Source organism: Stomoxys calcitrans, chromosome 2, assembly GCF_963082655.1.
Source record: "Stomoxys calcitrans chromosome 2, idStoCalc2.1, whole genome shotgun sequence".
In the NCBI taxonomy this organism is placed as follows: domain Eukaryota; kingdom Metazoa; phylum Arthropoda; class Insecta; order Diptera; family Muscidae; genus Stomoxys; species Stomoxys calcitrans.
Window position 1 is genome coordinate 222,212,517 of NC_081553.1, and position 19,854 is coordinate 222,232,370.

The following is a 19,854-nucleotide window of genomic DNA, read 5'->3' on the forward strand; positions in this document are numbered from 1 at the left end:
TTTTTATTAATTAATTGCCTACAAAGTTCCTTAACAGTGCTCTGCTAATGGCAGTAACAGAGGACTGTTAAGTCAGTGGTTTGTGTCTCCACTAGTTAAATTCGGAATTTATCTTCACTCACATGTGCAGACCAGGGTAGCTAAATTCCAATTGGGCTGGGATTGTTCCTAACTTCATAGCTGTGTGTTTCGATAACTAGGGACCACACATCACATGTGTCAAATGCATGATTCTCTGGTGGACATGACGATTCCACCTGGATTGAGTTCATGCTATTCTGACGGGCACGATAATAGCGTTCATTCTAATGTCTGAAATTGTACTGCCGTAAATTTTGTCTGTGTTCCTCGGCGCTTTTTGAATCTTTTTCGGGGGCGACACAATAAACCTAGTTCACTGAGTGAAGCTGATAGGAATTGAGGTTATTAGACGCGTACCATTATATAACCTAATTTTAAAAACCATAACCAAACACAAAAATCAATTTAGAGAATATTTATTTTGAAGTCTATATTTTTATAAGGCGAATTTAAAAATTGACATATCAAATTCTATCAGCTGTGCTGATGCGGCCGTATTTAATAAGGTATCAAATACGCCTTGGGTTTCTCCTATATGATGACATTTTCAATCGGCATATTTGAAATTACTAGTGGATTATTGTGAATTACTAGTGGACAGTTGTGGTGATTGTGACTTTTGCCAATTACTACATCAACACGCCGATAACACAGACTTTTTTTTTTTGTACTAGAGAGCCAAGAGCAGAAGGTAAAAAGAAAAAGCAAAATGTGTTCAATGTAAATCAGTTTAGTAGATGTTTGATTATTAAATAAGTTTTTACTAAAAAATTTTCTTTCGTTCTCCAAATAATTGCAATAAAGTTATTTTTTTATTTTGAAATACGTGTATCTTTCGTCAATTCGTTCTTTTTTTCAAAAGTTCGTTTGTTTAGAAAACATCTACATTTCCTTGATATTTATTTTGTTTTTTTTTTTTTAAAAAAGCTTTTAAATTTTGCCTCCTTTAAATTAGCAGCGAATAGAGATGCACCAAAAGGGCAGAGAAATGACAAAGAAATAAAACAGACTTTTTCGTCTGTGCTTGTTTTTTTGTTTTGTTTCAATTTAGCTTTGAAGGTGAAATACGATTTATGGTGGAAAATAACGACAATAATCACTGCGAAAACTTTTCGATGTATGCATGTATGTATATATGTATGCTTGTATCTTTTTTAGAAAATTTTAAACGACACGCGTCAATGGTAATCGGTGTGTTCACATTAAAATAAAAGCAAAACATAGAAAATGTTTGAATTGAGATAATGATGACTTTCAAAGTGAATGCTGTTCATCTTAAATGGATATGTATAGCAAAACAGCTGTTAACACAATGCTATCAATTATTAAAAAGGGGTATTTACATACACAAATACATACAAATGGATCCCTTTTGACAAAGTTTACTACCCGTTTTAAATATGTTTAGCCCTGTATTATTATTATTGATAAATATCAAAAATTAGTTGAATACTAAAAGCGGAAACTCTTAGCTTAAAATGCTGCTTTTGAAGCTGCTTGAACTCAGGCTCAGTACGGAGCTCGAGCGAACGATTTGTGCCAATGCTCAACTAATGAGAAAGCATATGTGACATGCTCTCTCTTTCTATTGTTTTGTCTCAATGCATGTAAATGCATTCAAGCATTTTAGGCTTTTGTTCGGCGCAATGGGTCGTCATGAAAGCCTGCCTATGCAAAACGGTGGCAACTCTTAGGAAATGTAATAACAATTATTATGTTCAATTGTTCAACAAATTAGAGAACATAGCATACACTCTGCTTCTCTCTCCCTCTCTCTATTAAACACATAAACTGTAAGGTGAAGTATTTGTTTTGATTTTAATGTGAACAGAGTAAACGATGAGATTTGTCAATGGAGCAAAGAACATGGTAATTGATAATAACCATTTGACTGATAATATGAAGGTAACAATTATTCATATTGTTTTTTTTCTAATTTTTGTTGGTTAAGCTGTGCCGCTTATCTATCTGTTTGACATTTTTATCAAAAATTGTTATCCAAAATTATGACTATAAAAATTCATGACAAAATGAAGATTTTGCTTCATACCTATCTTTTGTAGTAATTTATGTACTAAACTATTAAAAAAATACAAAATTCATGGAAATTTACCCATGCTGTCATAAAGTGACTCATAAACTATGGTTTAAAGAATAAAACAAAGGTTATGAACAGCAGGATGCCACAAACTTTCCTTATTCAATTCCAGGTTATGCCCAGTATGCACCTTAAGCGAACAAGCAAACACTTGGTGACAAAAACCTATGCATTAATTTGGCCAATGTGCCAAAGTTTTTTGCTAATAAAGTGCGCATTGATCATTAAATTAAGCGTTATTTTGTATAAATAAATCCTTTACGTGGTGCAACAAATAATCAAAGTAATTGGTTTTCTTGCAATGAAACCAAAACGAATATCCAATGCATTCAATGTCACCCTGTTATACAAAGCAAACCGAAAATTTCGCTTAGGATATGTCAATGCACTTCTTACGGCAACGAAAATGTTGTTTGAGGTGCATACTGGCCTTTTAAAAAATTTTCGATTGTATTATATTCGATTGTTCATTGAGTAACGCACAACGTATCGCATTATTGTGAATAAGATATCGATTAACCTGAATTGCCACGATGTTCACATAAGGCAACCCAAAATTTTTGGCTTTTGGACTGTTATACATAAGTTATTGAATTTTTTTGTTTAAAGAAGTATGAATCACATCTAGCAATTGCGCAATTTTCTTGAGTTCTTGGGGCGAACGGACAAGTTAACCCATCGGGATAATATGGAACTTAAATAAAAGAGATTGCAGTGCACATAATAGATCAGTTTCATTTTAGGGGAATTTTTTAATTTTGTAAGCCTCCCTAATTTGGACGCCAGGAACACGAATCTGAAGTCCATTTTTGGGGCCCTATGGGGCTAAAAACTCCCGTTTGAGGGAAATGATCCGACCTAGGCAATATGGGTATTAAAGGAGAGAAAGAATTTTCAACCCTGCTAGCATAGGCAATATGGGTATCAAATGAAAGGTATGAACGAGTAGATTACGAATATGGAAGAAAGTGTGATTAAATAGGATCGCCATTTAAAATCACTTTCACATTTAATCAAAACTAATGCTTTTTCGTGACTGTGGGGGCAATACATGGTACCTGTTTTAGGAAGTTAACCGAATTTCCTTTCGTCTTCGGGAACAATTTTTGCCATTATATTGCTTATAAAATTACGTCCATGTGAATCGAAATCAAAATCAAAAGTGAGAATTGAATGAACGGGGCGTGTAATAGGTCATCCAATGTATTTATGGTTGACATTTACCCCCACCCCCTCTACCAAGCGGACGTATAGAACGATCGATAGGGACAATAGGGGATCAAATGGAAGGTAATTCGCACTGAAGTACTTCTACGAACTTTCTTTTCAATTTCGACAGCGATTTGTTATGGAAATGAAAATTTTATATGTTCATATACTGACCAGCTACAAACCGAACATTGGAGTTAAGCATGTATGCTTATGAAAGTGAACACTTGGCTTAGGATCCCAACGAAAATGTCAGTATATATTTTCAGCGGTGTTTATCCCCTGACTAATGCAGGCGAAATTTGTTGTCTTCTTACGCCATGTAAAGGCTGGTACTATATTCGTTTTTCGCGATATTTTTTGCCGATTACTTTTTTTAGATAATAGATTTTAAAGCAAAAAAACTTGCTGATTTTGTTCAGTAGGACATTCCCTCATTATCATATTTTATCATTGTTATTTTCGTAATGTTTCAAAAAAGTAATCGCGAAAAAAAGGTTATCAACAGTGTAAAATGAACATAGAGCCGGCCATAAATCATCTATGGAACAATCCTTTTGAATTCGGCTATAAAAAAAGAACTTCCTTACAGTTGAGCTGCTTAAATCCGACCGCACTCATTGATGGAAGAAAAGTATACCGCCTCTTCCATAATGGAATATTTGTGAACAAATTGACAATATTTTTAAGAAAATAATAAGAATTTAAATGGTATTTAAAAATCTCATATATAATTAAAAAATATATGATAATTCTTTAATTATTTTAAAAAATTTCCCTGAAAAATTATTTTTATTTCCTCACAATTATAATGTATTTTGGTGTATAAAAAAGAGTAATAAAAACATTTCCTATTTCGCGATGATTTTGTTTCTTCTTTCATTTACTTGTTTTTTTTTTTTGTATTCACATTTAGTTTGTGGTCATAAAATAAATAAACCTTCCCCCAAAAAAACACCGGCCGCCCACTCACAAACAAAATTCATGTCGTGTGCGAACAAGAGGGTATTACTAAAAATTTCAATTGAATTATTAGTTTATTGTTTTTTTGTGTTATGCTACGTAAAGCAAAAACAACAAACGAGGAAAAACGCATTAAGCAAGTGTGAAAATTCAAATATTTTCTTCGCAGTCTCCAATCAATAGTGATGAAACTATAAATATCATCAAAAAGGAAGTGGGCTTGATTAAGATCATTTAGCGCTTAAATAGTCAATTAATTCTAATCATTTGTAAAACTGATTTAACACATTAAATGAATTGATATTTTTGTGAATTTATGAATAACGTGATATAAAATGTTTAACGTTTCTGTAGACTTACCATAATCTGAAAGTTTCACTTTCTCTAGGAACGGATCGGCAACAGGTAGCTAGAAGAGAAAAAACAATTTAAATTAATTTTAATGTTTATAAGGAGATGTGTTTTCCCAAAATTATTTATAAAATATGTATATTCATATATGCACATATACGTATGTGGCTGCAAACTGTTATTTATGGCAACTTTTAAAGAGAAGTCTACAATAAATTTCAAAAAATTATTCAAATTATATATTCAAACAAATATTCAACTATATTAATAAAAAAAAGTGACTTTTTCATGTTTTTCATTTACTTGCATTCGATTAACGGTTTTTATAGGGTTCCCACACTTGCTTACAACATATATTCTTAGGTGACATAGGCACATGACAATTTGAAGTGCTTTGCTTGTTCAGCGAATTATGTGCAAAATATTTAATTTGCCTCAAACGCACTTGAATGGATAAAAGCTTTTTCTGACTCGGAGTACAATCTGACAACAATCGATGAAAATGGTAATGGTTATAACCAGCAGCGTTGCCGTTTTGGGTTTTTTCTACCAAATTTGGTAGGATTTTTAGCATTTGGTCAGATGGACGGCCCATTATTATTTTTATATCCACCACCTAGGATAAGGGAGTATATTCATAAAGTTATTCCCTTTGCAACACATCAGAATATCCATTTCCGAACCTACAAAATATATAAATTTTTGATCGTCGTGAAATTCTTCGATTTAACGATGTCCGTGTGTCTGTCCTTTTGCCTCTGTGTCTGTCTGTTGTTATCACGCTACAGCCAAGAAAAACTGAGATAATGAACTAAATTTTAGGATAGATCCATATTTTTTCCATAACCAGGTTAAGTTTTTAAATGGGCCAAATCGTACTATATATGGATAAAGCTTCCACATAGAACGATCTGCCCATTAAGTGTCCATAACAGCCGCAATTATTATCCAATTTTGCTGAAATTTAGAACAACGAGTTTTAATAGGCCCCCATAAAAACTTCTCCCCAAAGAGGTGTCGCTCTACGGTACGCCGTTCGGACGCGGCTATAAAAAGGAGGTATCTTATCATTGATTTGTGGGAAGATTGCGCCAGAAGAAGTTTTACATGGCATAGTACCTCACAAATGTTGCCAGCATTAGGAGGGAAAAAACCACCGTTGAAAAACTTTTTCTGATGGTCTTGCCAAGATTCGAACCCAGGCGTTCGGACATAGTAACCTCTACGGTGGCTTCCAATTTTCCATCAATCTTAGTTCACAGTTCATAAATGAAGGATTTTTAGAATTTTTCAAACTCCCTCCCCTTTTGTTATTGAATTTACCAATGTCATAATTTCATAGAAAGGGGGCAAAAACTAGAGCACACTAATTATTAGATGACGAAAGCTATATTTTATTTGTAAAACAAAAAAGGGTGTCACATGTTTATTTGCATGCAAATCGTTTTAATATATTTTTAAACTACGAATTGTATCAGCGCTACATATACATTTTGCCATGAATAAAAGGCTTGTTTAACTTTACATTCCGTTTTTTTCAACATGAACCTCAATATTTGTTGAAGATAATTGGAAAAGTACCTGGTCGGACCATGAATGTAAAAAAACGACAATGTTTACATATAGAAATAATAAATATTAACAGTAAAATTAAATAAAACTGGGTTGACAAGTAAAACAAATAGGAATAACCAACCAACAACCGATAACTGCGTCGACAATAATGACAACAGCGACATTAATAATACCTCCATCATAAAACACTTCTTCCGTATCAGCAGATCATAACTTCTAATCATGAAATCCATCCATTTATTGCACCTATTTTCTATCGACCTCAAATGGTCAGTTTTTTTTGTTAACCAATTAAAAATTAGCAACTACGGAAATATACAAGTGGTACTTGGTTGTAAAAAATGAGCACGAGTAAGTGGCAACGACGTAAATTACAGTGTATGACTCTCTTTGTGTTGTTAAGACACAATGTTGCCAACTATCAATTATCGTCACCTTCATACCTATGATGCGTCGGAGAAATTCTATAACAACCACACAACCATTTAACACTGGAGTTAATGAGAATAAAGCATTTTAACAACATTTTCTAAGAAAATAGGGGTTTAACAAAATTTTTTATTAAATAAAAAAAACAAAAATTCGATGAACAAAACATTTCTAAAAATTTTACTTGAAAAAAATTTCTGTGAAAATAAAATTTCTACAAAATTGTTTAATGAAGAAAAAAATTGCAAATTGGATTTTGATTAAATGATAGAATTTTGATAAAAAAAAAAAACAAAAATTCAATGCAAATAAAATTTGAATAATAAAAATATTTAGGCACAAATTTTGATGCCAATAAAATTATATCAAAATTTTCAATGAAAATAAAATTTTAACAATATTTTTCTACCAAAGTAGAATTTAAGCAAATTTAAAATTTCCAACAAAAAAACAATTAAACACGCATTTAGTTCAGCCACGCCAAACTTTGGATACCCACAACTATGGAAATCTTAATAAAAAATGTTTCCGTGATATTTGTCTCTTTCGGGTAATGATGTTGATTTAGAATATTCACTTTTCTAAATGTTTGCCCCTGTTACATAATAGAATGTTCATGTGCATATTTCCAATTTGTTAATGTTGTCAGTATCGGGTAATAACAGGCTCTTTAATGAGTCCATAGCCTTAATAAAGTCTTGTACAACACACTATTCCAAATTTTGAGAAATCGGTTAAAAAAAATTCAAATTTGGACGCACACAAGAACATAATCCCAAGCAGTCCCATGGGCTAGCAAATAATTGCAATTGTGAACTCGTTACTGGTATAGACACATACTCACACAAAATATTTTTTCCTTTTTTTTTGACTGAGCAAAGAACAGTCAGTATATTGAGCAGCTTGGACGAGTGCGGATGGTAAACTCGTTAAGTGACAATTTTGAAAGTTTCGGTACAAAAATTCAACACACATATCGCTGTCAGGCACAAGAAAACACAAAAAGAATTTCTAAGGCACATGCATTGTTTGGTAACATTCACGCGTTACCGAAATATCCATCACGAAGTTGGTATTAAATGTGCGAAAACAACAACTTCTATAAATAATTTGTGGTGGTTTATTTTATAGTATAACGAATACAGCAGATCTGGAAGAGTTTGAATTACCAACTGAGATCTGCTTATAATTTGAATTACGCTACAACATTAAACTGAACTTGGCATCCTTTTCAATATGTACAAATTACTTTAAACGTTTGACGTTAAATTAATTTTTAAATAAAGAAAAACCCCAAATAATGTTTTCTATATATCAAGAATGAGAGGTATTGTCAGAGTAAAAAATAACTTTATATTTGTCACAAATTCTTGCAAGAATTTATTGCTTAAACATGTACTTTTATCATAAACAAAGTCCAAGTTTGTCAGAAAACAATTTTATTTGGCGAAAACTTTCTTTATGTCAAACTAAATCAGTAGATCGGTTGTTGCTTCAATGTTGTGTTTCAATGCCTCAATTAGAGCGGACTTGACTGTATAGGTATGAGCTTTAACATAGCCCCACAAAAAAAATCTAAAGGCGTTAAATCGCACGATCCAGGCGGCCAATTGACCGGTCCCAAACGTGAAATAAAATGTTAACCGAGCTCGCCTTTCAATAAGCCCATTGTTACGCGCACTGTGTGGCATGTGGCGCCGTCTTTTGGAAACCACATGTCGTGCAAGTCAAGCTTTGCATTTTGGGCAAAAAAAAAGTTGGATATCATCCCACGATAGAGCTCACCATTCACAGTTACGTTACGATTCGCACCATCTTTGAAGAAGTACGGTCCAATGGTGCCACCAGCCCATAAACTGTGACTTTCTCCAAAATCGACAATTCTGCTTATTCACGTACCCATAAGAGCAAAAAATGAGCTTCGTCGCTCAATGGAAGAAGCACGCGATGAACTTTCTTAACAGAGCACGCATTTTGATAATAAAATTCAATAATTTGCAAGCGTTGTTTGTTTGTAAGACTCTTCAAACGTGCGTGAGATGTTCAAACCAGTATTCCCAAAAAGAAAATAGCTAAAAAATCAACCTTTAGCTCCTATTAAAAACTATTTCGCTATTTGACATCTTTAGCCAATGAAAATCGCAACTGTTGCCCGATTTGGTTGAAAATATGTTTGTTAATAAATACAATATAAATTGTTTCATTTACATATATTTTACTGTATATTTTAGTTTTTTAAATATTCTAATATAATATTAATGTTTTTTATTGTGGGATTAGAAAGTAATTCAAGTGGTTTTTAGTTCAAGGCAATAACATAATAAATATTCTATGTTTGTGGTATTTGGAATATTGCAGTTACAAACATACGTATTTTCTGGTTTGAATAAATAGCTATGTATGTGTTAATCTGGGGTATCCTAACCGAAGGCGAATCACTTTATGTAATCCATTCTCTTTATTTTGTGTGCTTTTAAATATTCTATGTTATATTAGGTGTTGGAGGTTATTTTACGATTGCGATTTAGTGAATATTCTATGGGCTTCGTTAAAATTGTGAGAATATATTTAAGGGTATCACTTATAGCATGGTTTTCTATTAATCTCAGGCGTAACTGCAGGGCTTTCTTTGCAGTGTTATAAATTTTGTACATTAAGTACACATATGTCCTTCAATTAAGTTAATTTTGTGTAAATTTTAAGCAGAATTGATGATGGTTTATTCCCACGATTTGGTCTGGCCGAACTTAGCACGTTTTTGTATGTTTTTTTTTTTTAAATATCACCAAACAAAAAAATACTGTTTTTTTTCAAAAACGACCAGTTTGGCAACACTGTTTCAAGTCACCTTCATTGAACAACCTACCCTCATTGCTTGCACTAAAGGTGGGCAATCTGCAAACGATGGATCATAGAATTCGCTGCGACGGCGTATAAGTAAACAACTGTGCACGGGCGATGAGGCACGACGTTGGGGGGATTTTGCATTACTGTCAAATACCAACGGTTGCAGTGGCCTCTGAGTTTGTGGCGATAGCTCGCGTGCAACACCATAATGTGAATGACCAGCAAGAGAGCCGTTTTTGTCTTCGTTTAATAAACGCTTGTGCGACATTACACCTATACTATTGCCAAAACTATGCAAATTATTGCGACGAGACTTTTCGCGACGACGGCTTACGTGATGCGAATATCGTAAGCCATCTGGGTCATCATCATCGTTATCGTTTTGCTTATGATTGCCATTAATGCTGTTTTCTTGATGATGATCAGCAGCCAAGGTGGCATGATCTTCTTCACCTTCGGCGGCGCTTGGTCCATTTTGCACTTGACCCTTATCATCATATTCATAATAGTGATCTATTAATTTGGGTAAATTATCATATTTCTTTTTACGATACACTGGTGAATTGCTCAATGAGCGAGATTTGCGCTGTTGCTGTAGAATCAAGGCAATGTGTTTGGATTGTGGCAGCATCTGTTGATTTTCGGGCACCATACCCAAAGAATTTTTTCGTACTGCCCCATTTTGTTGCAGAGGCAAGACGGACATGCGTGGTGCGGCCGTTGTATTGTCAAACACCGAATAGCGACGAAACATTTTGTGGAACTTTCTCTGTTACTCTCTCTTACACGGGTTTTTTATCTTAACCAATTATTTAATATACCGTTCTGATTTAATGTGCTATAATTAATTTTTTCTTGCTAGCTTTTTTTATTTGAACATAATTATGTGCGTTTTTTTTTCTTTTGTTGTTGGCGTAAATCACTTCTTTTTTGTTCTATCTACTTTAAAACAAACATAACACACACACACGTACAAATAAACATATATGAACATGCAAAAACGCGCGATTTCGTATCGTACCGTACCGTACTCCTTGTGCAACGCGCGTGAATTTGGATGCTATTTTCTTACGACCGATCGGTAGTAGCAGTAAATTGAAACTGGTTTCATATAACCAAACCAGATAAACCTATACTCTCGCTTTGCCATACACAACAATGATCAGGCATTGTGCAAACCACATTGTACGATAGGTTGGTCCCCCTCACTTTGAACAGCAACTGTTCAACAGAGAGCAATGAGAAGTGCCATTCATAGCATGAGGTGGAGAGAAATATGAACGAATGAAGAAATAACGCACGCAGCAAGTAATTGAAAACAATAAAATAGCAAAAGAAACATATTAATTGTAAGGTGTAAGAATTGGCAATGGCCTTCTCGGAGTAATAAAAATGGGTGAAATATAGACAATATTGTATTTAAGTCGCTGAGGCAGACCAAAGGGCACATCTATTTTGGGCCAACCTTTTGCCATTTTTCTGTCCTATTCATGCTCTTCTTTCCTTTAATTTATGTACGACATGGCCAATATTCGGCAAAGTTTCATCAGCGTAAGCATGGGATTTTTGATCAAGTTTTAACTCCGGAGGCCAACTTTTTGTTGAACGCAAAAATTTTCTTTAATTTAAGTATGTTTTATATTGCCCACCCGTTGCACAATAGGGCAAGAGGATTTGGGGCCTTAGCCTCGAGCCCCAAGAACCAACTTTATATTCGTATTCCCAAGGTCGTTGTAGGATGGAGCGAAAAATGTGTTTTTAATTTAATTTTTTAGCACTATACAAAAATGGTGCGAAAAGGACACAGAGATATTAGGGAGAAGTGGTGCTGAGTTTGAGAGTAAAATAGTAGCGCCAGAATGCTGCGATAACATAACCCCGCTCCAATGTAGTTGCTTTTGTTATGTTATGTCGTCAAATAGAATGCGGCATATTTCGCAAACAATTACACTAATAGAAAAACGACGGTACTTTGCCAAACCGGCTGGTATTATTTTATTCGCGTTATTGGCAAATATTTTTAATACCAATTGGTATAACTTTAATACCTGACGAAGGAGGCTTTTAAGAATTGACGGCGTCACATTTGTATTTTTGTCACCGCGGCAAAAATGTTGTTAAGCTTTTCACAAGAATATTTTACAGTGGTGTCAATATATTAAACATTGACGCCATTAAAAAAAATTTAGTTTAATAAAACGTTTTAATACGATTTGTATGCCGAAAAACGTGTTCAATTACTCGACAGCGATAAAAATGAAAATAGTTCAAACCTTATGGACTTCATCTATGTATATCAAAAACATGGTAAAGTCTATTGTGTGGTAAACGGTTCTGTGTTGATGTATTTATATAAACGGTACAAATCATTTCATATATCTTCCATGCCATGCTTTACTATCAATGGGCCTATTCACTTTTTGTTTTCGGCAAGTCACACTTCCTGCTACTAGTGTATCATAATTCATAGATTACCAAGCAGATATTTTTACCTACCCCTAATATATGAAATAAATGACGCGAACCAAAACTGCTGCAATCACGCAGCACAACAAAGAAATCCACGCAGTTACAACAATGAAAGATCTTGCAAGAACAAATTTCATGCAAGGTGAACCGGTTTTAGTTAAGTATGTTAGGCTTTCCTTATTCAGAAAAATAAATAAAACCAGAAAAAACATTCAGGAAATGTGATCCGCCTTCAAGATTTTGTAAAATAACAAGGGGTATTTTACAAAATCTCAAATATGTATGTATCCATGAAAATATAATGCTAACACTTTCCACTCTCACATACAAATCCTAGAAGAGTGCCGTCTCTCTAAGAAGAATTACTTTATCATTCTTGGGCTATGACTCAAATGGGGGTTCGTTATCAACCAAACAATACACAATCAGACGCATCTACTACATGCTAGATTTTGGGATTTTAGTCATTACGTCAATGTTTGTTTTTTGTTTTTGTAGATGTGTTGTTAAGGCATGAATAACATACTAGGTGGTATTTCGCGAGAATTCAACAGATTGCATTGGCAACACGAGAAGTTGGAAAGCAGGTTGTCTTTAATGTTTCCTTTGCATTTCTTTTTTATTTAGTGTGTGTCCATATGACAAATTGGGCGATATATTATATTTTTTTTGCAAATAATGCCGTTATTGTAGAATTTGGGAAAAACGTGCTTCTCTTAATTAATTTTTAAAATTCTCACAACTCATGAACAAATTGATTTGCAAAATGGACACAAAAGCTTAATTATAGACTGGCGATCATATGCTTTTAGCAGTTGCGAGAGAAAGTCAAAAAAAGCAGAGGGCGCATGGTACTAAATGAAAGGGAGATAGCAGTTTAGTGAGAGTACCATGTTGATAACAGTGTTGCCATTAAATGTTATAAACAAAATAGATTTCCAAGAAATGGCAACATTTTTATAGAAAGAGTTCTGGAAATTTTTAATTATAAATATGTTTTTAAAGAAAATGGAAAGCCTGCTCAAAGCGATATTAATTCATCACCTCTTTCAATGCCTCAATCAGAGACAAAAAAGATCAAAATTCCGAACCAGACGTTACAATTGAATTTCAGAATTCAATCATAGTCTTATTAATCCATCAAAGCGCTCAGTATTTAATTAAGTGTATGGAACTCTCCTTCTTAAGAAGAGAGGTGTCAACGTTTTACCTTATATATTCTGTTTCTCCTTTTTTGAATGGAATTATGGCCAGACCATATTTGTCGGCATACTTTTCCGTAGTTCGATGACCTAAATAAACTATAACTCTAGGACTACTGGAAAATTACCCCAATCACTTTGTTCCGTAGACAATAATACAATGTTTATCGGTGTATTTCAAAGTGTAACAATTGGAGAGCTCCTTCTGAAATAGTCCCTATGCTATAGACCGTAATACCTTTGCCATATGGCGATAAGGAACTTGTGATTTCTCCATCTTACTTTCCGCATGATGATCAGCGTCCATTGGCGCTGAGAGACCCCATACAATACTGTAGAACGGGAAATATTAATTTGATATTGGAATGTGATGCTAACGCTCACCACGTTCTTTGGGGTAGTTCAGGCACCAACATTAGAGCAGAAACCTCGAATTTATTTTGGAGAATGGTCCAAGCCGCTATAAAAGAGTAGCTGACGCTACTTTTGGGTAACATTCAAGAATATGAGATCAATGATTGTATCGAAGGATCCTTGTTTCTCCGACTACTACGAACGTTTGACATACGAGCGGTATTTGTGTTGTTTACAGTAACTTAAAAGATTCATTTCGCCCGAGTTCTTTACAGTAACTTAAAAGATTCATCTCGCCTAAAGAATGGAATTAAATCGTGAACATTTTCGAGCGATTTTTTAAAACTTTCGTCGTGGGTTAACTCAACAACAGTGCATCGATGAGCTTAATTAAATTTTTGACGATAAAGCTCCATCAAGGATCATTGTTTATCGATGGTATGGTGAATTCAACCGAGGTCGTAGTTCACTCCAAGACTAATTTTGTGAAGGTCGTACAAAATAGTTGTTGTTCCAAAAACCATTGATGATATGCGCCAACTGATATTGCAAGATCGTCATGTGACTTATTGTGAGATCGAGGGACCAGCATAAATCCAATATTGCATGAACATTTGACCTCAAAAAAATTTGTTCGCTTGGATTCCCACACAATTTGTCAATCGCTTTAAAAAAGGCTTGTGTCGATTGGTCGAACGAAATGCTCCACAAATACGATCGCGGTGCTTCGAAACACGTCTATGACATCGTGACAGGCAATGAATCGTGGATTTACACGTATGAGCCCAAAAGTAAACAGCCGTCGACAGTATGGGTGTTTCAATATGAGCTAAATCCAACAAAAGCTGTAAGCTCACGAAGCACTTCCAAGCAAATGATCGCCTGTTTTTTTCAGAAAAACTGGACATGTTGCAATCGTACCACTAGAACAGTCAATTCTAAGTGGTACACAACAATTTATTTGCCAAAAGCCGAAGACGGATTACTCTACACCACGATAATGCGAGCTCTCACACATCGGCTCAAACGATTGCATTTTTGAGCACTCAAAACATCGATTTAATGAGTCATCCGCCGTATAGTCCTAACTTGGCACCGAATGACTTATTTTTATTCCTGTATAAAAAATAAAATGAGAGGCCGACCTCCGAAGTAGCGGTTGATGCGTTCAGAATACATGTTTTGGGTATACCTCAATCAGAGTGGCAAAAGTGCTTCGACAATTGGTTCAAACGCATGCAAAAGTGCATAGATCTTAATGGGGAATATTTTAAAAACAATAAAGCGATTTTCGATGATTAATATTTGTTTTTTTGTTCTCTACTCCCGATATATAAAAGGCAAGGTATAAGTACAAATACCTTGGATCAGTGGATCAGCTGTAAGCACCTTAATCAATTTGACAAAGGCATTAATGAAGAAACATGGCGTATCAGAAATCTCGATCAACCATGCCAGTCAAGGTGTTTTGAATAACAGCCCACACTTGCAAAACTTTTATAAGTTCTTTGTTGTGATATTCTTTGAATAGAAAGCATTGAAAACGGTCTCGATCTTGAATATTATTCGAAAAATCACGAAAAGATTTTAAATGTCAAATAAAAGTGCGCAAATTTATTAACAAAATGTTCCAAGTATTATTTTTATAGAAATTTAGTTTTTATAGATATTTTATTCAAGTTTTATTTTTATAGAAACGATGTCTATGGAATATTGTGTCGGTATATTTTTTTCGAAAAAAAATCTGAAAATGTTTGCTGAAATTGGTAAATTTTTTGTTTAATAAATATAATTTTTTGTTTAATAAATATAATTTTTTGTTTTTATTTTTTTTCTAAAGAAAAAAGTTTTTGTAAAAATTTTACGAATTTATAAAAAACTTCGATATTGTTTTTTTAGAGTAGACAACGGATATAAGAAAATCCAAAAAAATTAAACGTTTTTTATGCGTTTTTTTCCTATACAGAACTATGGCATATGAGAAACTAGTTTCTTATATAGATTTTATATTATATTGAACATATATAAGAATTTTTTCCATAAGCCCGCAGGGTTCGAAGTAATTTGAAAATATGTGAAAGTTCCATCACTGCTCTACGAATATCCACATGACAACTCACTTTTGCTCAGCGGATATAAGGAAGTAAAAAAAAATGTGTGAAAGTTCCAACACTGCTCTTCGAATATCCACATGACAACTCACTTTTGCTCTACATAATTGTTTGTTTTTCTATAGAGTTGTAGTAAAACCATATGTTCAGACGCATTCATTTCGATTTCTCATAATTAAAATGTTGATGTTGTTGTAGAAAATTTTTCGAAATGGAGTTTTTAGCTTCGGTGCTTTAAAAATATTTCTTGTATACGTCTGCTTCTTAAAATAGTTATTTCTTATATAAAATAATTTTCCAATTTCTTATGCACGATATGTTTATATCCATTATATACTGTATAAACATTAATCTAAACTCTGTCATAACATTTTCTTTAATGTTTATTGTAATGTAAACTTACTTAATTCTGTTAAGTGTTTATATGACGCCATCTATATGTGACCTATGTTAGCTTTCTCAATTCGCCACTGCTAGTACTATCTGTCTAACAGCAATGTTAACAGTTAATGTTCAAGTTCTCAAATGTTATCATAGTGTCCCTCACTCACTGCAGCTAAAAGCTTCATACCGTTAATGGCATAGATGAAAACAAACATTTGTATATATGCCGGTAATTAAAAATGTATGCCCACCGCCAAGGGGAAATATCATCACTCACACCGAAGATAACATAACAAATAAAAGGCGCCTAAATATATATGTGTTTATATTGATGGTTATGATAGTGCTGGAGGGATGGAGGAAATTTTTTAAATCAAGGTTAGCATAGATCTCCCCCCAATGCTCATAGTAGTAAACCTTCATAAGTTTAACAGTTCGAGGTTAGCAGTGGGCACAATGCCACTTTTGTCAATGGGAACAGTAGGAGGAGGCATCACAATAAAACTCAATGAAAACAATAGCTAGGACACGCAACATTTCACCTTTTGGAAAATTGAAATAAACGTAAACCTCGTACGTAAATACTGCAGATAAAAAATTGCTGGGATAATATGTTGAATGAAATGAGAAAAAAAGGTTAATGGGTTTCTGGCGGCTGCCACTGAAAATTTAATATAAAGAGGGATGTTGGTGATGGGCAATTTGCGGTGTTCACAGATAAGATATTTAATATATAGAACTACTTTTACGTTTTAATATATTAAAACTCATTAAACACGTTCAACCAACAAAAAATTAAATAAATTTGGGTAGTAATTAAATATTTAATGGGTTAAAGGCAATGAAGGAGATTTACAAATAGATTTATGGCGAGCGATTTATTTGAGCAACAAAGTTTAAAACTTGACTGACAAAACGCTTGTATAAAACACTCCTTTTCCCGATGATATAAATACACAATATTCAAAATGCCTTAAATTTAAACTTTAATTTAATTCACCGTTATATTACCGTAGGTGCCGTAGTGTAACTTAGTATAAGAAACGAGACATGTTAACTCAGGTAGTGCATAGCAAAAATTTTAATAAATTTTTTTTCGCCAAGTGCACTATCTGTGAGCGAGTTTTAGCAACGTTCGGTGTGTGCATTATAATTAAGAAGCATAATACACACAAACAACAAAAAATGGCGCGAAGTGGTAGCAAACTACAAATCGGAGTTATGTTATTTTTGTTGTTGGACAACTTCTCCTCCCTGCTAAATTTATCTTGGTAAGAACGCAGCATACAGGGAAACCCTGAAAAACAACAGTAAAACGTAGGGTGCACTTGTAAAAAGTCGGATGGGAGAAGAAGATTTTAATTAATTTTTTTGCTAGCGCCATTAGTGGCCTTGATCCTCTTTGACCTGGTATAACATAACCGCCCGCCGGACGCCGCTACTAGAGTGGATATCCCCTCCTCTAGTGAAGGATTAACTCATACTCCACCAGCTGAAGGTACAGAATAAACGATTTCCAACGAAAGATTGCGCGATCGCAAGGGGACGTGCGAGGGAAAATGAAAATGATAAGGACCTATGGATCATGATTGGTCAGAATCTTTGGCACTCCTAAAGTGCTTGCAAAAAGAGATCAAAAGATCACGGCTTAAAACACATAAGGTTGATAATGCCGCCCATGCCCTCTAACCCAAAAAGCTAGAGGGCATGGCCGTCGGCTAGTGCATATTAACCTGCACTACTCAGAAGCAACCACCTACAAGCTGCTCAGAATTATGGACACTTAGGACACTTAGGACTTAAATCAGGCAGTCTTAAATTCATCTCTGCCCCGACAGAAGGTGAGGTTAGAAGCTGTATCGTAGCAAGTAGGATCTGAATCTATTAATCGTTATTCGATTAATCGATTATTTGTGACTTTTCAAATAATCGAACAACTGAAAATGGCACATTTTCAAATAAAAAAATAATCGATTAATATAGGACGGTTAATCGCTTCGATTAAAAACATATGAATTTGGGCCCTACCTGACCAAAATTTCATTCCATTGGGATGAGAATATTCTGCTTTTGTTGAAAAAGTAGGATCAAATACATATATCGAATCCATCTGCCCTATTTACAATTCAAATCGAAATACATTTCGATTAATCGATAACCTCTTTCGGTCCTATTTAATTAATTGTTGATTCTGGATTTTCAAATAAACGGATAATCCAAAAATACAATTAAATGTCCAACCTAGTCTTCACCCAGTGCTCAGGATAGGTTTTCAGAACTGAAATGGTTTCAGAGAACATATAAAAAGGCCTGGGTCCTCTGGGTACCTCTATCGGACACAAGGGAACTGGAATCCGGGAAGCCATGTCCAGAATGGGTATCGCCGCGTAAGACGAACGAACAGAAATTCTTTAACAGGGCGTAGAGAGGAGAACACGGCGGAGGGTTGGAATGAATTTCAATAGGCGAGGAGAACGAAAAGGAGTTGCTGGGCGAAATTCTGCTGAGAATTAGAGGACATAAGTGAGGCATCTAGATTGCCTCAAGGCCTTGAATTCGAGATCGAAGTGCGTGACGGAGTATTTGAAGGCTCTGCACGGATTCCTAGTTCTAACATAGTATTTGACAGGGTTCCCGGACACGTCGTTGTTGTGGGAAATAAAAGGGCGGACTAGTAGACTAGAAAGGACTCCTCCAGGACAAGCAGATCTGTCGCCATTCTTGCACACGCGACTTTTATCGAACTACTGAACATAATAGAGAAGATGGTCAGTGTGGAGGCGGGGTGGGAATCTGTGGATGGATGTTGCATTGCTAGAACGCTCAGGCCTTATGTCGACCCAAAGAGAACGAGAGAATTGCTAGCTTTTGATAAGGGACCAATGAGTACGATTATAGGAGTCATAATAGAGCTGGCAACTTTATAGGATGCAACATTCGATATTTTCGATATTTCTAATATAAAATATTGATAGTATCGATACTATCGTTAATTTCCCATCATTTATATTTCAAACGGAAATAATAATCGGGAGATCGATTTATATAGAAGCAATATCAATACACAGACGGAATAAAACCAAATATAATAAAGTCAGTTGGAAGTCATGAGATTGCACATTGCACAAAAGTTTGGCCCAATCTTATAGCATACATTCAATTTTGCACAAAATTTAACTTCACCGATAGTATCGATAGGAAAAATACCAGCCTATATTCAGTCAAAAAAATAAAACATCGATAATATCGATAGTGCATTCTTTATTTTGCCACTCATAACCGGGTACTGCGCGATATGCAATTCCACGCTTACTGTGGACGTTGTCTTGATAAGAATGAGGAGGGAGGATAGAACACCTGCAATGCTCATGTCTGGGTCTAAAGCGATTTTGAAGGTTTGTCTGTGGGGATCCAACGCAGAATAAGACAGGGTTGTTTCCTAAACTCGCTGTTATGCATGAGTGGACGCGAAGTACCAAAGCTTGACACATGGCAAGTGCATACTTGAACGAGAATGACCGACGCAACAGGAAAGCGCCTATGCATCATCAGGGGCGATAGATGGGGACTTGCTGGCTATTCTATTCTTATATATCTTGTATTTTTCATATTTAGTCACACGCACTTCATCATCATATTATTCACCTATTCTTCCTTTTTCTACTTTTTCTTTCCAGGATGCCACAATGGGCTGGACTGGCCTCCGGGTGAACTTGGGTTACCCATTCAAACTGAACCTGAGTAAGCTAGTTGTGAAGAAGCCAATGAAGCCAAATTTTCT

The 19,854-nt window shown here is 34.7% G+C and overlaps 1 protein-coding gene across 10 annotated transcripts in view; it reads right to left on the minus strand.

Moving 5' to 3' along the window:
• Nucleotides 1-19,854, minus strand: part of LOC106090612 (5'-AMP-activated protein kinase subunit gamma-1) — a 295,359-nt gene that overhangs the window by 25,739 nt on the left and 249,766 nt on the right. For 9 of the 10 annotated variants that reach the window (XM_059362920.1, XM_059362921.1, XM_013256885.2 and 6 more), the window contains one exon: nt 4,712-4,760. In XM_059362920.1, the coding sequence (XP_059218903.1) occupies nt 4,712-4,760 (49 nt within the window). Of the gene's footprint in view, nt 1-4,711; nt 4,761-9,572; nt 10,649-19,854 lie in introns of those variants that run through there. The other variant, XM_059362925.1, reaches the window with a different exon arrangement.